Raw genomic sequence first — 24833 nt, 5'->3', positions numbered from 1 at the left:
AAATTTGGGGAAACGAGATGCAGATTGGAGACACTGTAGCTTAGTCTGATTATTTTCATGTCAACCTCCAATCTTAGCAACCTTTCTTTGCTCAATTTGACCAGTTAATGGGCACTGCATCTCGGTCCAACTTATTGGAACCATTGTTTCACCTACAGTAAAAAAATCAATAGTTGAGGCATAATCATAGATGTTTCATTAAGTGTTATATTTCATCTTATGGATCAAAGCATAAATACAAACAATACTTTTGAACCAGGCTTAATTTTCTTCCTTAGCAATCTCATACAATTTGGCATCCAAACAGAAGCAAGTTAATCAACAGCTAAGATTTATCCAAGTGAACTGAAGTAGGATTCATAGATAATTAAATTGGACAAGAAAAAAGTGAGATATATAATTGAAAAGATCACAAAAAGAAGCAAAAACTGATTTTGAGTTCCATAAAGAGATTAGTTAAGAAAAGAATCACACGATGACTACTCAAACATAACATTATTAACCTCGTGATACTCAGCTTTCCAACAAACACTTCAATATACTCTGCAATTGGACAATGAAGTAATAAATTATCAATAGTCTCTTTGTTTTGTTTACACATACAACACAATCCATAATAGTCATTCTTTCTTTTAGAAGATTATCTACTATGAGAATTTTCCCCAACCACACTTGCTAGATTATCAATAGTCCCATACGCTTAACATGGTGAATTTTAATGAATATTCTAACACTCCCCTGACATGTGAACCCAACCAAACTCCCTCTTAATAAGTGGGACCCAACACTCAATATTTTTAACTTTTTAAATGGAAGGTAGAGTGGAGATAGGGTTTGAATTCAAAACCACCTGTTCTGATATTATGATAGATTTATCAATTGTCCTAAAATCTTAAACTATTAGGAAATGGTGAATTTACTAGTTTACAAATAACGATGCTCTCCAAACAAAAAAAAATACTACCTTCATAGGTGCCTTCAGTAACCAATCACCTTCTGAGGAAAATCTGAGCTTAGATACCCCTCTCAAAACTTCATAATATTATGAATGAAACCCTTTCAATTCAAATTCCAAACCACTTTTTCACCCCTTCCAACACATCCAAACTAAATACTAAAAAAGAAAGAAGAAAAAAAAATCACCTATTCAAACTATCAATCTTGAACCAGTCTCATAAATATGAGGCTTTGAAGCACTACTACTTGAAACCACACTTTGGCAAGTCTATTTGCAGCTATTTAGAAAAGCTCAAGAAATAAAGACTTTGACAATCCATGGGAACACTAAACATCATGCCAAAAACTAATTCTTCTACCCTTACCAATGCGAAATCTAACATGTCATAAAAAAGGATCTCACCAAACTCTGGTAGACTTCCAAACTCACACTCCTTATATACTTCTAGCTGAATTACTCCCTCCACCCTCCCCATATTTACTACAACATGACATTTCAATAAGTTGTGGTCCCCCTGTTATAAATTCTTCCACCCTGTTAACTTTCTCTCAACCACCTCAAAAACATCATTTCAGATAGATGTAGACCTAAAAGAAGACCACAAAGGTAAACCCAGATAATTCATAGGTAAAGAACTTACGACTCCTAAAAAACAACAGACTCTTCCACTTTTGGCATTAGGCAAACCAGCACTAGTTCACTTTCATTCAAATGGGTAAGTTACATAACCTCCCTTGAGCTTAGGGGAATGTCCGAAACCTTCTCCCTATTTTTAAAAACGACACTCTACTCCTTGTGATTTTGAGAAAAACAATTTTCTTCTATTGATGCTGAAGAAATTTGATGTTTAGAGTGTACATATGAGGAGGATGAATTGTTAAAAGCTTTGAGTAGCATGAACAGTGATACAGCACCAGCTCCGAATGGTTTTGTAATTGCATTTTTCTTTTTGTTCAAATTTGCTAGTGGTTGTGAAAGAAGATATTATGCAAGAGTATCACACCTTTCATAAGTAAGGTATGTTTGAGAAAGTATTCCTGTGACTTTATTACTCTTATTCAAAATAAGGCGCCAGCTGTGGATGTTAGGATTTCAGGCATATTAGTCTTGTAGGTGGTGTGTATAAAATTTTGGCGGAACACCGGAACCACTGGCTGATTGGCTATTAGACATGCTACTGAAGTTGTTACCGAATATAAAGCACACATTAATTAAAATAGACAAATTTAAAAATCTGTTGTTATTGCCAAAGAATATAAGAAAGTTGAAGTCGGGTGTTCTAGGGACATTATGAAAATTGGATTGGAGGAAAGCTTATGAACATGTTATTTGGGAAGTCTACAATAGGTTTTTTTTTTTTTTTTTTTTTTTTTTTTTTTTTTTTTTTTTTGTTAATTGGTTGAGAAAAACGTTATTCAAGGGAAAAAAAAAAGTCTACAATAGGGTTTTTAATTTTGGTAAATGAAAGTCCAAAAGATTTTTTTGGAAGTTCTAGGGTTTTAAGGTAAGGGGTCCCCCTTCTCCACTTCTTTTTGATATTATCATAAAGGCACTTAGTAGTAAGTAATTGCAGCCAATGGAAAGGAACAATTAGCTAGCTTACTGTGGGTTTTGATATTTCTAATAATTTGGTGATGATCTAGGAAGCATGGACACGACAAAAGGATACAAGCACATGATATAAAAACAAAATATGGAACTTCTTAAAAAATAATGTATCTAAGAATTTCACATTTCATTTATTTTAGGTCATAATTTATAATTGAATAAAAAAAATCATAAAATAAAACAAGGAATAGCATATAACTGCTCTAAGAATGTTATACTGTGTCATTGAATTGCCTTTCCACTTTAAATTCAATACAACCAGAAAGGCGCACTAAATCTTATGTTACAAAAATTCCACACACATGCATGCACCCCCAAAAAAAAAAAAAAAAATCTAACCTGCTGTGCTCTCCGCAGACACAACACCCAGTTCATTCTTTGCAGTTGATAGATAATAAGCCCGTGCATCTCCAAGGGACAGCTTATCAACAAACCATGTTAAGGAAAAAAACCTTTTTGCAAATTATCAATTTAAGAGTCAATGGAAAGTACGACTAAAACTATATGGATGATTTTAAAGTGATTGCCCCTAGGAATAAACTAACAAAATTCCATCTTTCATGCCTAAAAAAAGAAATTATGCAACTCATATAATAATTTTTTTTTCTTATCAGTAAAAAAAGGTAAAATTAACTTTAATTTAATACCAAGTAAAGTATGCTCCCCCCAATAAATCATGTGTTGAGATTATCCCCAGGTATTATTTTACATGGTCCCACAAGGTTAAGCTATGTTCAATAAAAATTACATTTTTGAAAGAACACAGCATTTACAATCAGAGAGAGAGAAGAGATATAGTAGCATTCTCTAAGTTATTTGTCCCATTTCAATCATAGTAATCAAAACCAAAATAAGGAAATCTGTATCAAATCTCCACCCTTTGCCCCCACACCCCCCCCCCAAGCAAACAATGCATGTAATTCTACTAGTGCTTTTTTTTTCCCCCCAAAATGCAATAAATGTTAAAAATGATATAAAACTTCAAAATCTCTCACAAGTCAGTAAAGAGGCCTGTCAAGCATAAAGGATACCACAACAGCTCTAATAATGTCACCAGGGCGAAAAGATAAGTGCATATCCACTTTATCAATCTCAGTTGCTCTAACATCTTGCTGCCTGTAAAGATAGAGAAGTTTTGCAACATCATCAGAACCTTGGTCTAAATGTCCAATTATATACATCTATTGAAAATTGAATTGCTAAAGCCCATACTGCAAGAATAGTCTATGCATAACTACAATTATACAGTTTAATATAAGAAAATCTATGCAAATATCATCTCATATAGGCAATCCAAAGCAAAGCAAACAAAAAGGAAATTAAAAACAATAGGCAACTTGATTAATTAGTTTTAGATATTGCATCAGTATCCATCATTACATGCATCAAGCAATAAGAAACCAGAATCCAAGTGCACAAAATTGATCATGAGATTTTTTTCCCCTTCCTAAGTAAAAGCAATAATATTCATAAGAGATTATACAAAGATACCCAGGGAACAAATGGAGTGTACTAGCTATGAACCAAAAATTCCTATTCAAAGACATCCAAAAGAAAGAAAACCCAACAAATTGGGATTTTAGTTCCTCTATATATAGCTCTGGCCCCTAAAAGGTCCTATTCTTCTCCCACCACGCTTGCCGCATCAAACAAGATGGAACCGTATTCCATGCTATATTTCTGAGAGAGCCTAGGTCTTCAGTCTTCGTCCCCAACGTTGTAGCACTCTTCTCAGCATTTCAGGCATCAACCATTCAATTGGAAATGTCATGAATGTAAATCCCATAACTCCCTGGCGATTAGACAATGCAAAAGCAAACAATCAATGTACTTATAGCAATAATAGCATTCCCCATTCAATAAGGTTGTCTACCATGAGAATTTTCTCCAGAGTCACAATTTACACAAAGAAAGCAACCTTTGTAGCCACCATCACTCTCCAAATTGCTCATAGTATGAACAAACGCTAAAACAGCCATTTTTATTTAATTTCCAATTTGTGTGCACCATATCATTGATTCCCACGTGTATTTGAGCTGAATATAATAGCTCAAAGATATTACTACACACTTCCAATAGCCAATCTTGAGCAGACGTCACAAAGATCAGAGTTCAATGTACCCACCATTGATAACCTCCATGCAGTTACACACCACTAGCAGCAGCTTAAAGATAAACCCCACCAAAAAATAAAAGCAATGTTGTAGGCTAACAAAACAAATGGAAATTGATTTTTCAGTCAGCTCAACACAACAAACACCAATCTTTCCATGTTCCCTCTGTTAGGACTTATCTCACTCTTCCTGAAATTCACCCTTCACCCATAACCACCTCAAAACATAGCAAAAGACGCATCAAGGCTTTAACATTTTCCAATTCAACTCCATAGATATAATAGTATCATCAGCAAATAGCAGGTGATAGATATTCAAGGCCTCTACATTCCCCCCCCCCCCCCTTTTTCATGATAAACCCAGACATCTTTCGTCCCAAAGTTAACCTATCATTCATGTTAAAAAGAACTTCCAAAATAAGGATAAAAAGGAATGGCAACAATAGATCTTTTTACCTTGATCCCCTGGAATTTGAGAAAAACATGATATAGAGGATATAATAGTGTGACAAATATTAATCCACCTCCTACATTTCTTCCCAAATCCATATCTTGCTAACATATAGAGAATACTATCCCAATATAAGTGTTCATAAGCATTCTCAATGTCAAGTTTTCAAATGAATCTTGGAATCTTATTACAAACTCTGCTATCCAAGACCTTATCTGCAATCAGTGTAAAATCTAGAATTTGTCTCCCTTCCACAAATGCATTTTGTAAGTCTAAAAGACCAACTTTCCCACTAGTCTTCTCAGTCCATTAGCCAACCTCTTTATTAATATTTTATAAAGGCTCCCTAGAAATCTCTAATATTTGATGTAACTAGTCTATTCAAGACAAGATTATGAAGGATACATTTAGGGCATGTTTGGTATACTAAATGTAGATTACGAATTTACGATAGGAATAGTAATCTTTATTGCTTAGAATATAAGATATTGTAATGGCATAACTATTCTTATTCATTCATTTGGTTGTAAAATTAGAACAAAACTTAAAATCAGTATTTATGAAATATCTTATACAACTGTATTTCCGAAAATAATATTTTTTAAGTTTGACATCATTGCTCATTTTTTAAATCAATATGGATATCAAATAAAAGATAAATAAATAACATAGAAACATATTCACATCCCTAATGTATAATGTGTGTTGTGTGTGTGTGTTAGAGGTTACATAGATTCTTTTAGGACTTTTTTTAAGGGTATATATGCACACACACACACAATTGTTATGTGCATATGAAAAGTTTATATTTATGGAAATATATTAATTTCAAAATTTATTACACCTATTAAGGAATAGCTATTCCTCAATTTAAGGGAGTAGATTCCTGAGGAATAAATATTCCATGTAATAACCGAATAGCTATTTCACATGAATAACCATTCCATTACAAGATCTATTACAACATACTAAACATGCCCTTAGGCTCTTAAAAAGTACCTTTTGCATGAAAGACCTATAGCAACTTCACCTCTGCTTTGACCACTCCTCAACATCTTTGGAAGAAAAGCTATGTCAAAACCATAGGAACCAGGAGCTTTATCTCCATTCATATTCTTGATGGCTAAGGACACTTCCTCTTCACTAAAAATTGATCCTCCAGCCCAAGTGCTGCAATCTCAATACCATCTATCTCCAAGCGCTAGTCAACAGGCTCCTCATACAGTTTTTTCATAATAGTAAACTATCACATCCGTAACTTCATTCTCAGTTAACATTGTGCCATATTTCTTGAGAGGATATTGGATGAAGAGGAAGTGTCCTCAGCCGTTAAGAATATGAATGGAGATGAGGTTCAGTCCCAATAGTTTTATCTTGGCTTTCTTCCAAAAATACAGGGGAGTGGTCAAAGAAGGGGTGATGAAGTTTTTTCAGGAAATTCATTTGAAACATACTTTTAAGAGCCCAAATACATCCTTCATGTAACGTTTTTGATGAATGATATGGAAGATAATGTGCACTGGACATTAAACAGAAATGGTTGTTTTATCGTTTAATCATACTATAAACTTTGAGAGGGATTGCTGAATGAGATTATCCTTGGAAAGCAATTTGGAGAGTGAAGGCACCTACGAGGTTAGCTGTCTTTATGACTGCAACCTTGGAGAAAGTTCTTACAATAGACAATCTTATTAATTAAAGATGAGTATTGTGGATAGGTGTTTTATGTGCAAATAAAATCGCAAGAATACTGATCATTTGTTACTTCATTGTCCAATTGCTACAAAGCTATAGGCACATGTATTTGAGGTTTATGGAATTAGATGGGTGGTACCAATAGGCTCCAGTATATACTATGCTTTAATGTTGAACGAGGAGACTAGTATGGAAAATAATTTCATCTTGCCTATAGGGAGATTAAAGTCTCAGTTTGTTAGATCTCTATTTTATTGGATGTCATTATATAGGTATAGACCTTCCAACCTAAGTTAATTTTCTGGATTCGTTATATTACTTATCCCAAAAGCTTGCGTTGATAGGAGATGGTGAATTTAATGAATCACTTTACCATTATTCTCATACTCTCTCTCACGTGTGGGCCCCAACTCCCCCTCAATAAGTGGGATCCAACATGTGAAATTTTGACTATTTTAATGAGAGATAGAGCAAAGTCAGAGTTTAAACTTAGGACCACCTACTTTTATATCATGATAAATTGCCACCTATCCCAAAAACTTAATCTACCATGAAATGGTTAATTTAATCGCTTAACCATTATTCTAACACCTATATACATCAATTTTTTTCTTTGAGTCCTTGTATAATGCTCTTTTCTTTAATATACTTACTTTGACAAATCAAAAAAGAAGCTGGGTAGTGTCTGCCCCCCATTTAATCATCTAGTTGCATGTCAGCAAATAAATAAACAAGCTGAATCAGAATTTCCAATCCCAATCAAGATACAATCGTATATGCCTATTTGTTCATCCAATTGCAAATTTTCAAACCCAACACGAGTAAAATTTATCTTCATTCCATAAACAACTAGCATTATTCCTTGGGTACATAAAGGGATTATGTACACCTGATTATGATAAAAGGATGAATTATACCTGATTGATCCAGTAAATTTTTCAAAATCATCTCTAATTCATTTTCTCTTCTTTTCTTCCACTTTCCTAGTAACCAAACACTGAAACCCATCTAAATATCAAATTCCCCAAGAACAGCTGTCAACCACCACTAATCATTGACACCCACTAAAACCCAGTCACACCGCAACAACAAAACCCAAATGAACCCATGCTAGAAACCTCAAATCAATCCAACCCATCTGTAGCAACAAAACCAAATCAACTTAAAGCAAAATTTTGAGACCCAAAGCAACCAACAATGCAACAGTGAGAGAGGTTGTGTTCCAAGCTCATCAAATCTCAGTTTGTTTATTGTGCAAAACTAGGATGACATTGCCATGACTAGCCATGTTTGTGCATATATATATATATATATATATATATGGGTTCAGTGGCCGATAGAAGGCTAAATGGATTGATGCAATTGCTAAATCTTAGATTTGATTGATGACATTTTTATTGCTTAATTATGTGTTCATAATAGACCCACTTATGCCCCCTAATCCATTCATTGCTCTGCTCCAAGAAACTCTGCCCTTTGCAAATTACCCAAATGGCATGTCTAACAACTTGGAAACTGTAGCTCACCATGAAAACCTTTAAGAACTCATCTAGGCCCCAGTCAACCCTCAGACACCAATAAATTTTGATATTGCGAACGGATTGCAATGGGTGATGTTGCTGTGTTATGAGACCGTGTTAACGGATTTCTTCTTGCTTGTAGTGAATATTTTCAGCCTAATTAATTTTGTTTTTGTATTTTTCTGATTTTAAAATATTTGTAGGTGATGTGGCCTTTTTTATGTTGGTTAATTTTTTAATATTATTTTCTATGCCGCGTTAGCTTTAAGTGTGCACATAGTTTGCCATATAGACATTTTCTGTTAATAACTTAACAGTAGGGACCAAATTAACTCCAAGTTGAAAATAACAGGGACCAATTTGACTGCTATTAAAATGTAGGGATCAAATTGATTGCAGCCCCAAAATGTAGGCACGAAAATAGTATTTTTGCCTAGTTTATAAGGAAAATAAATGTTGGAAAAATAGCATGGAGTGAATAAGAAATAGATGTTTTCTATGTTCACTTGAAGATGTTATTATTGTTATTAAAAGTGGTAAAAATCCTGAGTCTCACATAGGAAAGGAAATAGATAATATATGAGTTTATATGCTCATGAGTTGGACATTGGGTTGGGCCTTTGGCATATGTGGACTGGGCCTACTTGTCCAAAAAATAATATTTTATTATTTTAATTTTTGAGTCAGTTAGTCTGTGCACAGCAATTATCACTGAAACAGAGTGCAAAAAACTCTCCCAACGAGAATATTTTTGTGCATTCATTTTGTGTCAAAGAGAGAGAAAGAGACATTGAGTAGTTCGTAGAACACAACCATGTGTGCTTCGTTTTCGTGCTATAAATCATTTTATCCTAGAAGGTAGACATCCCTAAGTCTCAAAGCACCACAATGATTGTGTGAAGGGCGAAATCTGCTTTAAGAAAATTGTGTCAAACATAAGACTTGATATGAATCATTTATTCTTCACGCATTTGGTCTGTGAGTTTTTAATTATTTGCAGATTTCTTCTTATATATATTCAATATTTGTTTACTGCTTTTGTCTATCACATCTATTTGTGTTATTGTTTATTCTTAGATCTGTGTATTGTTCCTTTTGCTTTATCACAAAAGTAAATTGTTGAAATATATCCAACAAGAAACAAATGTTTGGAAAAAAAAAAAAGAATGTTTATGCTTGAAAAAGAAAAAGGCTAAACTAATGTGAAGGTGGAGAGGGGCAAATGGATAATTTCTCATCTTAAGTCCACTTTCTCCCCAATTTGGGAAGAAAACAAAACCTTCACAAAATCATCCCCTCCAACCAAACACACACCTCAACTATTTTCTCACCTTACAAAACAATAATCAGCAATCGCCCTACTTTTCTCTCCAACATGTGAGCCCTACCAAACATAGGCTAAATGCGGGTGTAAATTGAATGAATATGCGTGTGTGTAATTCATGTTGCTTTTTAGTTGATCATAAACTTTGAGTAGTACATATATTTTTGAAAATGGAACTTTACATGTGCTAGCTATACGGTAAACCATATATAAATGCCAATACTAATCATTAATCAGTAGTAGGGGTGGCAATTTTTATCCATATCTATGAACCCACCCATTACCCACCTAATTTGGATAAGTCTTAATCCAACCCATTTGAATATTTGGGTTAAATGGGTAAAGACCCATTAGGTTATTTAGTTATATGGCTCTTAATGGATAAACCCACTAAAACTCATCTAAAATTTAAGTAAACAACATAAAATCTAAATTTCTAGAAAACGACCAAAATACCTCCAAAACCTAAAAATTACCAAAATACACCCTAAACCTAAAAAATTACCAAAATACTCCCTCAACCTAAAAAATTACCGAAATACCTCCTAAACCTCAAAAAATAACCGAAATACCCCTGAAACCTAAAAAAATTTACCAAAATACCCTAAAACCTAAAAAATGATCGAAATACCCCAAAATCTAAAAAATGACCAAAATAACCCCAAAATCTTAAAAAAAATGATCGATAAAAACCACTAAAACCTAAATTATGACCAAAATACCCCTAAACATGTAAGATGACCAAGATACACCTAAAACATCTAAAATTACTAAAATAGAGGTTTAGGGTATTTTGGATGTTTTGAGGATATTTTCGACAAATTAAAGGTTCTAAGAGTATTTCAGTCATTTTATAGGTTTCGAGGGAATTTTAGTCATTTTTTAGGTTTCAAGTGAATTTTGGTAATTTTTTAGGTTTCGGGGTTATTTTGATCATTTTTTAGATTCTAAGGGTATTTTAGTCATTTTTTAGGTTACGAGGGCATTTCTGTCATCTTTTAGGTATTAGGGTTATTTCAATAATTTTTAGATTTTTTGGTTATTTCGGTAAATTTTTAAGGTTCAAAAGTGTTTTGGTAATTTTTAGGTTTTGGGGTATTTTGGTAATTTTTTAGGTTTCAGGGATATTTTGGTCATTTTCAGGTTTCAAGGGTATTTTGGTCATTTTTTGAGTTTCGGGGGGTATTTTGGTCATTTTTTGAGTTTTGGGGGTATTTTGATAATTTTTTGGGTTTTGGGGTACTTTGGTCATTTTTGGGTTTTGGGGGTATTTTGGTCATTTTTAAGTTTCCAAGGTATTTTGGTCATTTTTTGGTATTGGGGGTATTTTGGTCATTTTTAAGTTTCCAAGGTATTTTGGTCATTTTTAGGTTTTTGGTAATTTTTAGGTTTCAGGGGTATTTTGGTCATTTTATGGGTTTTGGGGGTATTTTGATCATTTCTTGGGCTTCAGGGGTATTTTGGTCATTTTAGAGATTTTAAAGGTATTTTGGTCATTTTAGTGGTTTTTAAGCATATTTGGTGATTTTAGAGATATCGGGGGTATTTTGGTCATTTTAGAGGTTTCATGGGTATTTTGCTCATTTTAGAGATTTTGGGGATATTTTGGTCATTTTTGTGGTTTTTGAGCATATTTGGTAATTTTAGAGATATCGGGAGTATTTTGGTTATTTTAAAGGTTTCATGAGTATTTTGCTCATTTTAGAGATTTTGGCGATATTTTCCTCATTTTAGAGATTTTGGGGATAATATTAGATGTCTAAAGGTATATTGGTAATTTTGGAAATGTAGGGATATTTGCGTCATTTTAGGTATTTAAAGGTATTTTGGTAATTTTGGAGATCAAGAGGGTATTCAAGTAGTTTTAGAGGCATTTTGGTCATATTGGGTTAAATGGGTACTTTTTCTCTTAGTATGAGAGTAATATAATTGATTAAAAATCTCAGAATAAAGTTTCACATCTTCAATTGACAAATCATAGGGATTCAGTGTCTATCAAAGCTCGCATTAGAATTTGGGAGTCCCCCTCCAAAACAACTTGGTTGATACCTATATCCGCGGCAAACTGGAGTGCCTTAGCAGCAGCTAGGGTTGTCCACGGGTCGGTCCGGGTCGGGTTTGTGTCCAACCCGGAACCGAACCGATCACTTCGGGTCTTCTAAATTTGGATCCGCCGCCGACCCGTCGGAGGCAAAGGTTCGGATGGTCGGACGTCGTCGTTTTCCGGTCGATTTCCGGTCGGGCTCGGGCTATGGGAATCGTCGCCGGATTTTGCCAAAATCTGCTTATTTTTGCTTGATTGACCGGATTTCGAAGAGATCTCGGCGGATCTCAACGAGATTAGGCCGAATCTTGAAGAGATCTCAGCAGATCTCAACTAGATCAGGCCCGATCTCGAAGAGATCCGGCGAGATCTCGACGAGATCTCGGTGGATCTAGAAGAGATCCGGCGAGATCTCGTCGAGGTCTCGGTGGATCTCGAAGAGATCAGGCCAGATCTCGACGAGATCTCGCCGGATCTCGACAGATCGGAGGAAATAGACTGGCGAACTACTTCAATCGACGGAGAAAGCAATTTCCGGTGCGTTTTCCGGTCGGGTCGGTTGAAAATCGGTTTTCCATGCTTTAACCCGTCAACCGACCCGCCGGTCTCGGGTTTTGGGAGCAGAGATCCGCCGCCGACCGTCGCCGGCATCGGGTCGGCCGGTTATCGGTCCGGGTCGGCCGGGTTGGGCGGGTGGGTCGGTTGACGGGTCTGGTTGGACACCCCTAGCAGCAGCCAATGCTTCATCCATGTTAATAGAATAGTATCAAATAGAAAAATAGTAATAGTCGAATCTAAATCATATTTGAATTAGAAGAATTGTACTAGTCACAGAAATTACCATTGGAATTTGAATCATATTTGAATTAGTATAATAGTAAGATTCCTTAAATTAAAAGAAAAAGAAAAGTTTTTTTTTTTTTTAAATAGCCTAATAGAACAAACACTAGGATAATTGACACCCTAAATATTTGCCAATAATTAACCTACATCTAATTTTGGGGCAATGATTTTGTGGTACCTAGCCTAAAGTTCTAGATGAATTTTTTAGTCAGGCTCCCAATTTACTTGTTTTTTATGGATGTGAAATTTCCAACAATGGAAAAACCTCTTAAAGCCAACCCAACGGCCCAAGAAAATGTACTTCAGGCCCAATCTGTATTTTCTTACCCTGTATGTGTGCTTCTCGAGAATACTCAAGCTTAATAGTGTTGAGCTTACCCCTTTCTTATGGTTCCTCTCTTTTCTCTCGTTTATCTCTCCCAAAAATTGCCACCCCCTGTCTCTAACTATTAGCCTCTATTTATAGACTTCTCTTGTGGGGTCGTCATGATGAGGTAGTGGTTTTCTATGTTGGTGGGTCCTTATGAGACAAATTCTTGACTAGATGGACCCACTTCTCATGACTGACGCGACTCTCTTGGAACTTGCACCCATCACCAAATGGTGTTCGGCAAGCAATTTCCCTCAAAGCATTATCGTTCTTCTCTGTTCAGGCCCCGACTTGGCATTGGGTCCCTGACTTTGTAACCTTGTGAGGACTAATGGGCTAGACGTCGACTTTATACTAGACTCCGACCTAATATGGGCCCCGACCTGACTCTAGGCCCTGAACTCTTAAGCATAAGGAGGCTAATGGATTGGGCCCATACCTAATTGCCAAATAATTTTCTTTCCTTGGAGAGTGTTAATGGGCCTTCTCAAATTGTTGGAGTAGAAACCTTGATATTTGGACACTACATAAGGAAGATATATAAACGTTCTTTTTTGGATAGTAAGGCTGAGAGAAAGGTATTAATCATCCGTCACTAAGACCCCCAAAGCTCTGATACCAATGAGCTTGAACTTCCAATGTTCCTAGGCAACCCCAGAGAGTGTAGAATGATGGTTTAAAATGGGTTTCACAGAGATGGACGATCAATGACATGGTTACATAATGCATACTTTTCACTTTTCAGGGCTTGTTAGGGTAAAACTTTTTTTTTCCTTGTTTTTTTACAATTGCTAACGTGGATAACATACGAACATCTTAGCATCAACCACATGTCAAATCAACAACCATGAAAAAAATCGTAAGAAATACCGTATTTCTGAACTTATTGTAAATATAATTTAGTACTAAAGGATTTCAATACACATAACAAATTTTTAAAAATTGGTCACACGTCAAAAATGAAGAACCGAGCAAGATTTTATATGCGATATAGGTTCCCAAATAGTTTAAGAACATCTAGTTTTACAAGTAGTTTTTATTAGCAATGTTTTCACAAAGCTTCCAAATAATGTCATATTCCTAATTATTCTATGATGAATGCACATCATACTCGAAAGTAATATTTTCATCCGGAACAAATGCTTTTATGAAGTTAAAATGATGCACAAATTGTAGTCTGAGAAGTAGATTTTCTATGTCCAATTTGTAAACCCTAAGTCTATGCTACATGTACATAGTGCCTGGGAGAACTTAGTAATGTAAGATACCGCCTAACAAACATAATCATAGAAAGGCACTACTGAATCCTGTAACAAAAAATAATCATATTCTGACAAAAATGATACATTCCTATACTTTCCCCATCAGAAATTTAGGGAAACGAAATGCAGATTGGAGACACGGTAGCTTAGTCTGATTATTTTCATGTCAACCTCCAACCTTAGCAACCTTTCTTTGCTCAATTTGACCAGTTAATGGGCACTGCATCTCCGTCCAACTTATTGGAACCATTGTTTCACCTACAATAAAAAAATCAATAGTTGAGGCATAATCATAGATATTTTCATTAAGTATTATATTTCATCTTATGGATCAAAGCATAAATACAAACAATACTTTTGAACCAGGCTTAATTTTCTTCCTTAGCAATCTCATACAATTTGGCATCCAAACAGGAGCAAGTTAATCAACAGCTAAGATTTATCCAAGTGAACTGAAGTAGGATTCATAGATAATTAAATTGGACAAGAAAAAAGTGAGATATATCAACAACAACAACAAAAAAAAAGATCACAAAAAGAAGCAAAAACTGATTTTGAGTTCCATAAAGAGATTAGTTAAGAAAAGAATCACACGATGACTACTCAAACATAACATTATTAAACTCGTGATACTCAGCTCTCCAAAAATAACACCCTAAACAACTGATTTCCAACAAACACTTCAATATGTACTCTGCAATTGGACAATGAAGTAATAAATTATCAATAGCCTCTTTGTTTTGTTTACACATACAACACAATCCATAATAGTCATACTTTCTTTTAGAAGATTATCTACTATTAGAATTTTCCCCAACTACAATTGATAAATTATCAACAGTCCCATACGCTTAACATGGTGAATTTTAATGAATATTCAAACACTCCCCTGACATGTGAACCCAACCAAACTCCCTCTTAATAAGTGGGACCCAACACTCAATATTTTTAACTTTTTAAATGGAAGGTAGAGTGGAGATAGGGTTTGAATTCAAAACCACATGTTCTGATATTATGATAGATTTATCAATTGTCCTAAAATCTTAAACTATTAGGAAATGGTGAATTTACTAGTTAACAAATAACAATGCCCTCCAAACAAAAAAATGCTACCTTCATAGGTGCCTTCAATAACCAATCACCTTCCGAGGAAAATCTGAGCTAGATACCCCTCTCAAAACCTCATAATAGTATGAATGAAACCCTTTCAATTCAAATTCCAAACCACTTTTTCACCCCTTCCAACGCATATCCAAACTAAATACTAAAAAAGAAAGAAGAAATAGAAAATCACCTATTCAAACTATCAATATTGTACCAGTCTCATAATTATGGGACTTTGAGGCACTACCACACTTCAGCAAGTTTATAAGCAATTTGGAAAAGCTCAAGAAATAAAGACTTTGACAATCCATGGGATCACTAAACATCATGCCAAAAACTAATTCTTCTACCCTTACCAATGCGAAATCTAACATGTCATGAAAAAGGATCTCACCAAACTCTACTAGACTTCCAGACTCACACTCCTTACATACTTCTAGCTGAATTAGTCCCTCCACCTCCCCCATATTTACTACGACATGACATTTCAATAAGTTGTGGTCCCCCTGTTATAAATTCTTCCACCCTGTTAACTTTCTCTCAATCATCTCAAAAACATCATTCCAGATAGATGTAGCCTTAAAAGAAGACCACAAAGGTAAACCTAGATAATTCATAGGTAAAGAATTACCTTACAACCCCTAAAAAACAACAAACTCTTCCACTTTTGGCATTAGGCAAACCAACACTAGTTCACTTTCATTCAAATGGGTAAGTTACATAACCTCCCTTGAGCTTAGGAGAATGTCCGAAACCTTCTCCCTATTTTCAAAAACGACACTCTAGTCCTTGTGATTTTGAGAAAAACAATTTTCTTCTATTGATGCTGAAGAAATTTGATGTTTAGAGAGTACATATGAGGAGGATGAACTGTTACAAGCTTTGAGTAGCATGAACAGTGATACAGCACCAGGTCCAAATGGTTTTATAATTGCATTTTTCTTTTTGTTCAAATTTGCTGGTGGTTGTGAAAGAAGATATTATGCAAGAGTATCACTCCTTTCATAAGTAAGGTATGTTTGAGAAAGTATTCCTGTGACTTATATTACTCTTATTCAAAAGAAGGCTACAGCTGTGGATGTTAGGATTTCAGGCATATTAGTCTTGTTGGTGGTGTGTATAAAATTTTGGTGGAACACCGGAACCACTGGCTGATAGGCTATTAGACATGCTACAGAAGTTGTTACCAAATATAAAGTACGCTTTAATTAAAATAGACAAATTTAAGAATCTGTTGTTATTGCCAAAGAATATAAGAAAGTTGAAGTCAGGTGTTCTAGGGACTTTATGTCAATTGGATTGGAGGAAAGCTTATGAAAATGTTATTTGGGAAGTCTACAATAGGTTTTTTTTTTTTTTTTTTTTTTTGATAGTTAAGAAAAACGGTATTAAGAAGAAAAAAAAATACTAAATTAAAAAAATGAAGTAGGCAGAGAAAATATGTACAAGCAAAAATAAAGAAAACAGAAAATTATGAACCAAGAGAAGGAAAAAAAAAAGGTCTACAATAGGGTTTTTAATTTTGGTAAATGAAAGTCCAAAAGATTTTTTTGGAAGTTCTAGGGGTTTAAGGTAAGGGGTTCCCCCTTCGCCACTTCTTTTTGATATTATCATAGAGGCACTTAGTAGTAAGTAATTGCAGCCAATGGAAGGGAACATTTAGCCAGCTTACTGTGGGTGATATTTCTAATAATTTGGTGATGATCTAGGAAGCATGGACACAAAAAAGGAAGGATACAGGCACAACATGATACAAAAACAACAATATGGCACTTCTAAAAAAATAATGTATATAAGAATTTCAAATTTCATTTATTTTAGGTCATAATTTATTATTGAATAAAAAAAATCATAAAATAAAACAAGTAATAGCATATAATTGCTCTAAGAATGTTATTCTGTGTCATTGAATTGCCTTTTCACTTTAAATTCAATAAAACCAGAAAGGCGCACAAACTCTTATGTTACAAAAATTCCACACACGTGCATGCACCCTCCAAAAAAAAATCTAACCTGCTGTGCTCTCCGCAGACACAACACCCAGTTCATTCTTTGCAGTTGATAGATAATAAGCCCGTGCGTCTCCAAGAGACAGCTTATCAACAAACCAGGTTAAGGAAAATAAACTTTTTGCAAATTATCAATTTAAGAGCCAATGGAAAGTACAACTAAAGCGTCATGGATGGTTTTAAAGTGATTGCCCCTAGGAATAAACTAACAAAATTCCATCTTTCACTGCCTAAAAAAAGAAATTATGCAACTCATATAACAATTTTTTTTTTCTTATCAGTAAAAAAAGGTAAAATTAACTTTAATTTAATACCAAGTTAGGTATGCTTCCCCCAATAAATCATGTGTTGAGACTATCCCCAGGTATTATTTTCCATGGTCCCACAAGGTTAAGCTATGATCAATAAAAATTACATTTTTGAAAGAACACAGCATTTACAATCAGAGAGAGAGAGAAGAGATATAGTAGCATGCTCTAAGTTATTTGTCCCATTTCAATCATAATAATCAAAACCAAAATTAGGAAATCTGTGTCAAATCTCCACCCTTTGCCTCCCCAGCAAAAACAATGCATGTAATTCTACTAGTGCTTTCTTTTTTCTTTTTCTTTTTTTTCCCCCCAAAATGCGATAAATGTTAAAAATGATATAAAACTTCAAAATCTCTCACAAGTCAGTAAAGAGGCCAGTCAACATAAAGGATACCACAACAGCTCTAATAATGTCACCGGGGCGAAAAGATAAGTGCATATCCACTTTATCAATCTCAGTTGCTCTAACATCTTGCTGCCTGTAAAGATAGAGAAGTTTTGCAACATCATCAGAAGCTTGGTCTAAATGTCCAATTATATGCATCTATTGAAAATTGAATTGCTAAAGCCCATACTGCAAGAGTAGCCTATGCATAACTACAATTATGCAGTGTAATATAAGAAAATCTATGCAAATATCATCTAATATAGGCAATCCAAAGCAAAGCAAACAAAAAGGAAATTAAAAACAATAGGCAACTTGATTAATTAGTTTTAGATATTGCATCAGTATCCATCATTACATGCATCAAGCAATAAGAAACTAGAACCCAAGTGCACAAAATTGGTCATGAGATTTTTTTCCCCTTCCTAAGTAAAAGCAATAATATTCATAAGAGATTATACAAAGATTCCTAGGGAACAAATGGAGTGTACTAGCTATGAACCAAAAATTCCTATTCAAAGACATCCAAAAGAAAGAAGACCCAACAAATTGGGATTTTAGTTCCTCTATATATAGCTCTGGCCCCTAAAAGGTCCTATTCTTCTCCCACCACACTTGCCACATCAAACAAGATGGAACCATATTCCATGCTATATTTCTGAAAGAGCGTAGGTCTTCAGTCTTTGTCCCCCACGTTGTAGCACTCTTCTCAGCATTTCAGGCATCAACCATTCAATTGGAAATGTCATGAATGTAAATACCATAACTCCCTAGAAATTAGACAACGCAAAAGCAAACAATCAATGTACTTATAGCATTCCCCATTCAATAACGTTGTCTACCATGAGAATATTCTCCAGAGTCGCAATTTACACAACCAAAGCAACCTTTGTAGCCATTATCACTATCCAAATTGCTCATAGTATGAACAAACGCTAAAACAGCCATTTTATTTAATTTCCAATTTGAGTGCACCATATCATCCATTCCCACGTGTATTTGAGCTGAATATAATAGCTCAAAGATATTACTACACACTTCCATTTGCCAATCTTGAGCAAACGTCACAAAGATCAGAGTTCAATGTACCCACCATTGATAACCTCCATGCAGTTAGACATCACTAGCAGCAGCTTAAAGATAAACCCCACCAAAAAATAAAAAGCAATGTTGTAGGCTCACAAAACAAACGGAAATTGACTTTTCAGTCAGCTCAACACAACAAACACCAATCTTTCCTTGTTGCCTCTGTTAGGACTTATCTCACTCTTCCTGAAATTTACCCTTCACCCATAACCACCTCAAAACATAGCAAAATCTGCATCAAGGCTTTAACATTTTCCAATTCAACTCCATAGATATAACGGTATCATCAGCAAATAGCAGATGAGAGATATTCAAGGCCTCTACATTCCCCTCCCCCCCCTCTCATGATAAACCCAGACATCTTTCGTCCCAAAGTTAACCTATCATTAATGTTAAAAAGAACTTCCATAATAAGGATAAACAGGAATGGCAAGAATAGATCTTTTTACCTTAATCCCCTGGAATTTGAGAAAAACATGATATAGAGGATATAACATTGTGAGACAAATATTAATCCCTCCTACATTTCTTCCCAAATCCATATCTTGCTAATATATAGAGAAGACTATCCCAATATAAGTTTTCATAAGCATTCTCAATGTCAAGTTTTCAAATGACTCTTGGAATGTGATTACAAACTCTGCAATCCAAGACCTTATCTGCAATCAGTGTAAGATCTAGAATTTGTCTCCCTTCCACAAATGCATTTTGCGAGTCTGAAAATCCAACTTTCCCACTACTCTTCTCAATCTATTAGCCAACCTCTTTATTAATATTTTATAAAGGCTGCCCAGCAAACTTATAAGTCGGAAATCTCTAATATTTGATGTAACTAGTCTATTCAAGACAAGATTATGAAGGATACATTTAGGGCACATTTGGTACACTAAATGGAGAATACGATAGGAATAGTAATCTTTATTATTTAGAATATAAGATGTTGTAATGGCATAACTATTCTTATTCATTCATTTGGTTGTAAAATTAGAATAAAACTTAAAATCAGTATTTATGAAATATCTTACTTATACAATTGTATTTCCGAAAATAATATTTTTTAAGTTTGACATCATTGCTCATTTTTGAAATCAATATGGATATCAAAATAAAAAAATAAAATAAAATAACATAGAAAACATATTCACATCCCTATTGTATAATGTGTATTGTGTGTGTGTGTTAGAGGTTACATTGATTCTTTTAGAATTTTTTTTAAGGATATACACACACACACAATGGTTATGTGCATATGAAAAGTTTATATTTATGGAAATATATTAATTTCAAAATTTATCACACCTATTAAGAAATAGTTATTTCTCAATTTAAGGGAGTAGATTCCTAAGGAATAACTATTCCATGTAATAACCGAATAGCTATTTCACATAAATAACCATTCCATTACAAGATCTATTACAACATACTAAACATTCCCTTAGGCTCTTAGAAGTACCTTTTGCATGAAAGACCTACAGCAACTTCACCTCTGCTTTGACCACCCCTCAACATCGTTGGAAGAAAAGCTATGTCAAAACCATAGGAACCAGGAGCTTTATCTCCATTCATATTCTTGATGGCTAAGGACACTTCCTCTTCGCCAAAAATTGATCCTCCAGCCCAAGTGCTGCAATCTCAATACCATCTATCTCCAAGCACTAGTCAATAGGCTCCTTATATAGTTTTTTCATAATAGTAGACTATCACATCCGTAACTTCGTTCTTAGTTAACATTGTGCCATATTTCTTGCGAGGACATAGGATGAAGTGTAAGTGTCCTCAGCCGTTAAGAATATGAATGGAGATGAGGCTCCTAGACCTAGTCCCAATAGTTTTATCTTGGCTTTCTTCCAAAAATACAGGGGAGTGGTCAAAGAAGGGGCAATGAAGTTTTTCAGGAACTTCATTTGAAAGATACTTTTAAGAGCCCAAATACATCCTTCATATAATGTTTTTGATGAATGATATGGAAGATAATGTGCACTGGACATTAAACAGAAATGGCTGTTTTATTGTTCAATCGTACTATAAAGCTTTGAGAGGGATTGCTGAAAGAGATTATCCTTGGAAAGCAATTTGGAGAGTGAAGGCACCTACGAACTTAGCTGTCTTTATGACTGCAAACTTGGAGAAAGTTCTTACAATAAACAATCTTTTTTTTTTTTTTTTTTTTGATAAATAATAAAATATATATATGTTAGAAGGGGGATAAAAGAAATTTATAATCTTATTAAGTAAGGATAAGTATTGTGGATAGGTGTTTTAATTGCAAATAAATCGCAAGAATACTAATCATTTGTTACTTCATTGTCCAATTGCTACAAAGCTATAGGCACATGTATTTGGGGTTTATGGAATTAGATGGGCAATACCTATAGGCTCTAGTGTATACTATGCTTTAATGCTGAAGGAGGAGACCAGCATAGAAAATAATTCCATCATGCCTATAGGGAGATTAAAGTCTCAGTTTGTTAGATCTCTATTTTATTGGATGTCATTATATAGGTGTAGACCTTCCAACCTAAGTTGATTTTCTGGATTTGTTATATTACTTATCCCAAAAGCTTGTGTTGATAGGAGATGGTGAATTTAATGAATCACTTTACAATTATTCTCATACTCTCTCTCACGTGTGGACCCCAACTCCCCCTCAATAAGTGGGATCCAACATGTGAAATTTTGACAATTTTAATGAGAGATAGAGCAAAGTCAAAGTTTAAACTTAGGACCACCTACTTTTATATCATGATAAATTGCCACCTATCCCAAAAGCTTAATCTACCATGAAATGGTGAATCTAATCACTTAACCATTATTCTAACACCTACATACTTCAATTTTTTTTCTTTGAGTCCCTGTATAATGCTCTTTTCTTTAATATACTTACTTTGACAAATCAAAAAAGAAGCCGGGTAGTGTCTGCCCCCCATTTAATCATCTAGTTGCATGTCAGCAAATAAATAAACAAGCTGAATCAGAATTTCCAATCCCAATCAAGATACAATCGTATATGCCTATTTGTTCACCCAATTGCAAATTTTCAAACCCAACACGAGTAAAATTTATCTTCATTCCATAAACAACTAGCATTATTCCTTGGGTACATAAAGGGATTATGTACACCTGATTATGATAAAAGGATGAATTATACCTGATTGATCCAGTAAATTTTTCTCGAACAGACTTGGGACCGACACACATAATATCAGCTGAAGCCACTCTGGCTGTCACTCTAGTAACCTATCATAATCAGGTAAACAACATGAGATATACATACATAAATCAATTTCAACATAGCTCACAAAACTCAATTGAGTTACTTATATGTATGCCTGATAGCAACATAGACCTTAAAACAGGCATGAAAGAGCCCACTCTAAAATACTATAAACTAAAATATTTAGAATGCAAGTAAACAGCCAAAAACTCATTGACATAGTAAGTAGTGAGCAGCAGCCACTTACTCTTGCAATAACAACCGATCCGGGTTCGGGAACCGCACCATGGGCTTTGTGACCAGTTACTTCCACAGTGGGTCTCTATAAAATGACAAATTAAATTAATGAACAATGTAATTATCATCACCAATTAACACAAACCAACAGTTTATAAAACATAGACTAAGAAATAAGGCTAATTTTTTTTTTTTTTTTTTTTATAAATAATTATACAATTTAGGTGCATTTTTATAAAGAAGAGGATTATTGTTGTTGTTATTTAAAGTTAAACCCTAGAGGGTAGAGAGCAGTAGAGAAGTTAGTTAGTTGGTTAGTTAAGAAGTTAGTTACCTGGTCGGGGGAGTTAGGGGGAGGGGATAGGGTGCGGCGGAAACCAGTGAGGGAGGCGTAGACCAAGTTGTTGTGAGGAGCCACGTAGGCGCCTCTCCCTGCTCTCACTTGGCTTGCTTTTCCCAGCACTTCTCCTGGCGTCACCACCACCACCTCCGCCGCCGCTGCCTCTTCCATTCTCTTTCTCTCTCTCTCTCTAACACTGTGCTTTAGACGGTGCAATGCAGAGAGCAATTGTAGCGGCGCGGACAGAGAGGGACTTATTATGGTTCTTGGTTGGGTAAAGTAATAACTTTAAATTCCGGTCACCGAAGAATTTGGCTCAAAAATCAAAATTGCAATTTTTTTTTTTTATAAAAAAGACACGATAAGTTCAAAGAAAAAAAATTAAGCCATGGGCCAAAATGCAAGAAAGAGAGATTTTGGGTCATACACTTATGGATTATAAGGTTTAATAATTATCCAACTTGAACCCATCTTAATTTTGAAGCCTAATTAGTTGGAAGGAAAAGTGAGGAGAAGAGAAAAAGTGGCCCAAAAGTTTTCCTCCTCAGGCCCACCATTTGAGAGAAAATAGTCTTCTTCCCGTACTTTGGGAGAAAACTAGGGAGTGGGTTGATGTAAAATTACCTATTTACCCTCCTTCATTTTCAACATTACTCTTTTTTTTCTTTTTCATCTTTGTTACGTTTGTTTTTCTAAACTAGTAGGTTTTTTTTTTCTTTCTTTCTAATATATACTATTAAATTTATTTTCTTGGCACTAGGGCACATGACTAAATTTATATAATCTACATTTTTATATTGTCTTATTTTCTTCTCAACCAAACCAAACATCATAAGAAAAAACTAAAAGTTTTTTATATCTTCTCACTTTTCCATTTCCTCTTCATTTTCTATATTTTCACTTTTCCATCCCCAACCAAACAGACCATAAATCCTTTGCCTCATTTTTTTTTCCACCTTTATTATTATTAGTGTATAACCTCATGCATATGTACGGGTAAAATTAAAAACAATCACAATTATACCGTTCAAATATTTTTTTTAAAAGAAGATGTTGAAATTATATATGGTATTAGCTTACACATTTTTTTAATTGAAATTATATATAATTTAGAATTTAATTGGAATTAGACTCTTCGGTTTTCGCATCCAATAATTCTCTTGCCATAAAAATTAAAAAAAATAGATAGTCCAATTGAAATCCAATTTAGAATCTAATTAAATTTGAACTTTTCGATTTTTACACTCAATAATTCACTTTGCACAAAAATTAAAAATTAAATGGGACACATGGTGCACAATTGGACTCCAATTAAAATTCATTTAGATTCTAATTTAATTTTCTCCGAGCTTTGGCTTTATATATATATATATATATATATTATTGGATCACAATTCCACCTTATATTATACCAATCACAACTTACAACATTTTTCTTTTTTACTTTTCTTAAAAAATAATCAAAATTTAAAATGGATGAGGTTGGATCAGATGACATTGAAGACTATTATAGGAAAACAAAAGATTCTCATTTGTTGGTGTCCACACTAATAGCAACATTAACTTTTGCAATTGCAAATGTATGTAAATTGTTTGAACAAGTTGTGGGTGATGAGATAGACAATAATGGTGCAATTGTGTCATTAATTTACAAGGAATGATACCATTTGAAGGCAAAAAAAAAAAACAGTTGGTTGAGGTGTCTATGAGTTGGGTTATATTAGGTTTTTCTAACCCAACCCAACCTTGTATGTAGAAAACGACTCAACCCAATCCACATGGGTCAGGTTGGGTTGGGTTGGGTTGGACCCAATGATTGTGCATACATATTTTATGATTCATAAAATTTAGGCTTTGATCAATTATTTAAATGTTTTTTTTTTCAACAAATTATTACAATTCATAAGATATGCTTAAATTATATTCCAAATTTCTAAAGTTATCACTTATCAAAACTAA

General features: G+C 34.3%; 1 protein-coding gene across 2 annotated transcripts; it reads right to left on the bottom strand.

Annotated features, from left to right (window-relative positions):
- On the bottom strand, positions 1 to 23371 carry LOC115990430 (exosome complex component CSL4-like). Of its 2 annotated transcripts, none has more exons than XM_031114265.1 (6): positions 22869 to 23371; positions 22545 to 22619; positions 22232 to 22320; positions 18007 to 18091; positions 2906 to 2987; positions 1 to 152 (listed from the first exon to the last, which is right to left on the bottom strand). In XM_031114265.1, the coding sequence occupies exons 1-6, from the start codon at positions 23043 to 23045 to the stop codon at positions 61 to 63; spliced, it is 600 nt and encodes a 199-aa protein (XP_030970125.1). In that variant the 5' UTR covers positions 23046 to 23371; the 3' UTR covers positions 1 to 60. The 2 variants fall into 2 exon arrangements, with proteins under 2 accessions (XP_030970125.1, XP_030970132.1); XM_031114272.1 differs by lacking the exons at positions 1 to 152; positions 2906 to 2987 and adding exons at positions 14050 to 14446; positions 17306 to 17387.
- Positions 23372 to 24833: the final 1462 nt, after the last annotated feature.

Source organism: Quercus lobata, chromosome 1 (genome assembly GCF_001633185.2).
Source record: "Quercus lobata isolate SW786 chromosome 1, ValleyOak3.0 Primary Assembly, whole genome shotgun sequence".
NCBI lineage: Eukaryota > Viridiplantae > Streptophyta > Magnoliopsida > Fagales > Fagaceae > Quercus > Quercus lobata.
The sequence above is the reverse complement of the archived record's forward strand: the minus strand, read 5'-3'. Positions and strand labels throughout refer to the sequence as shown.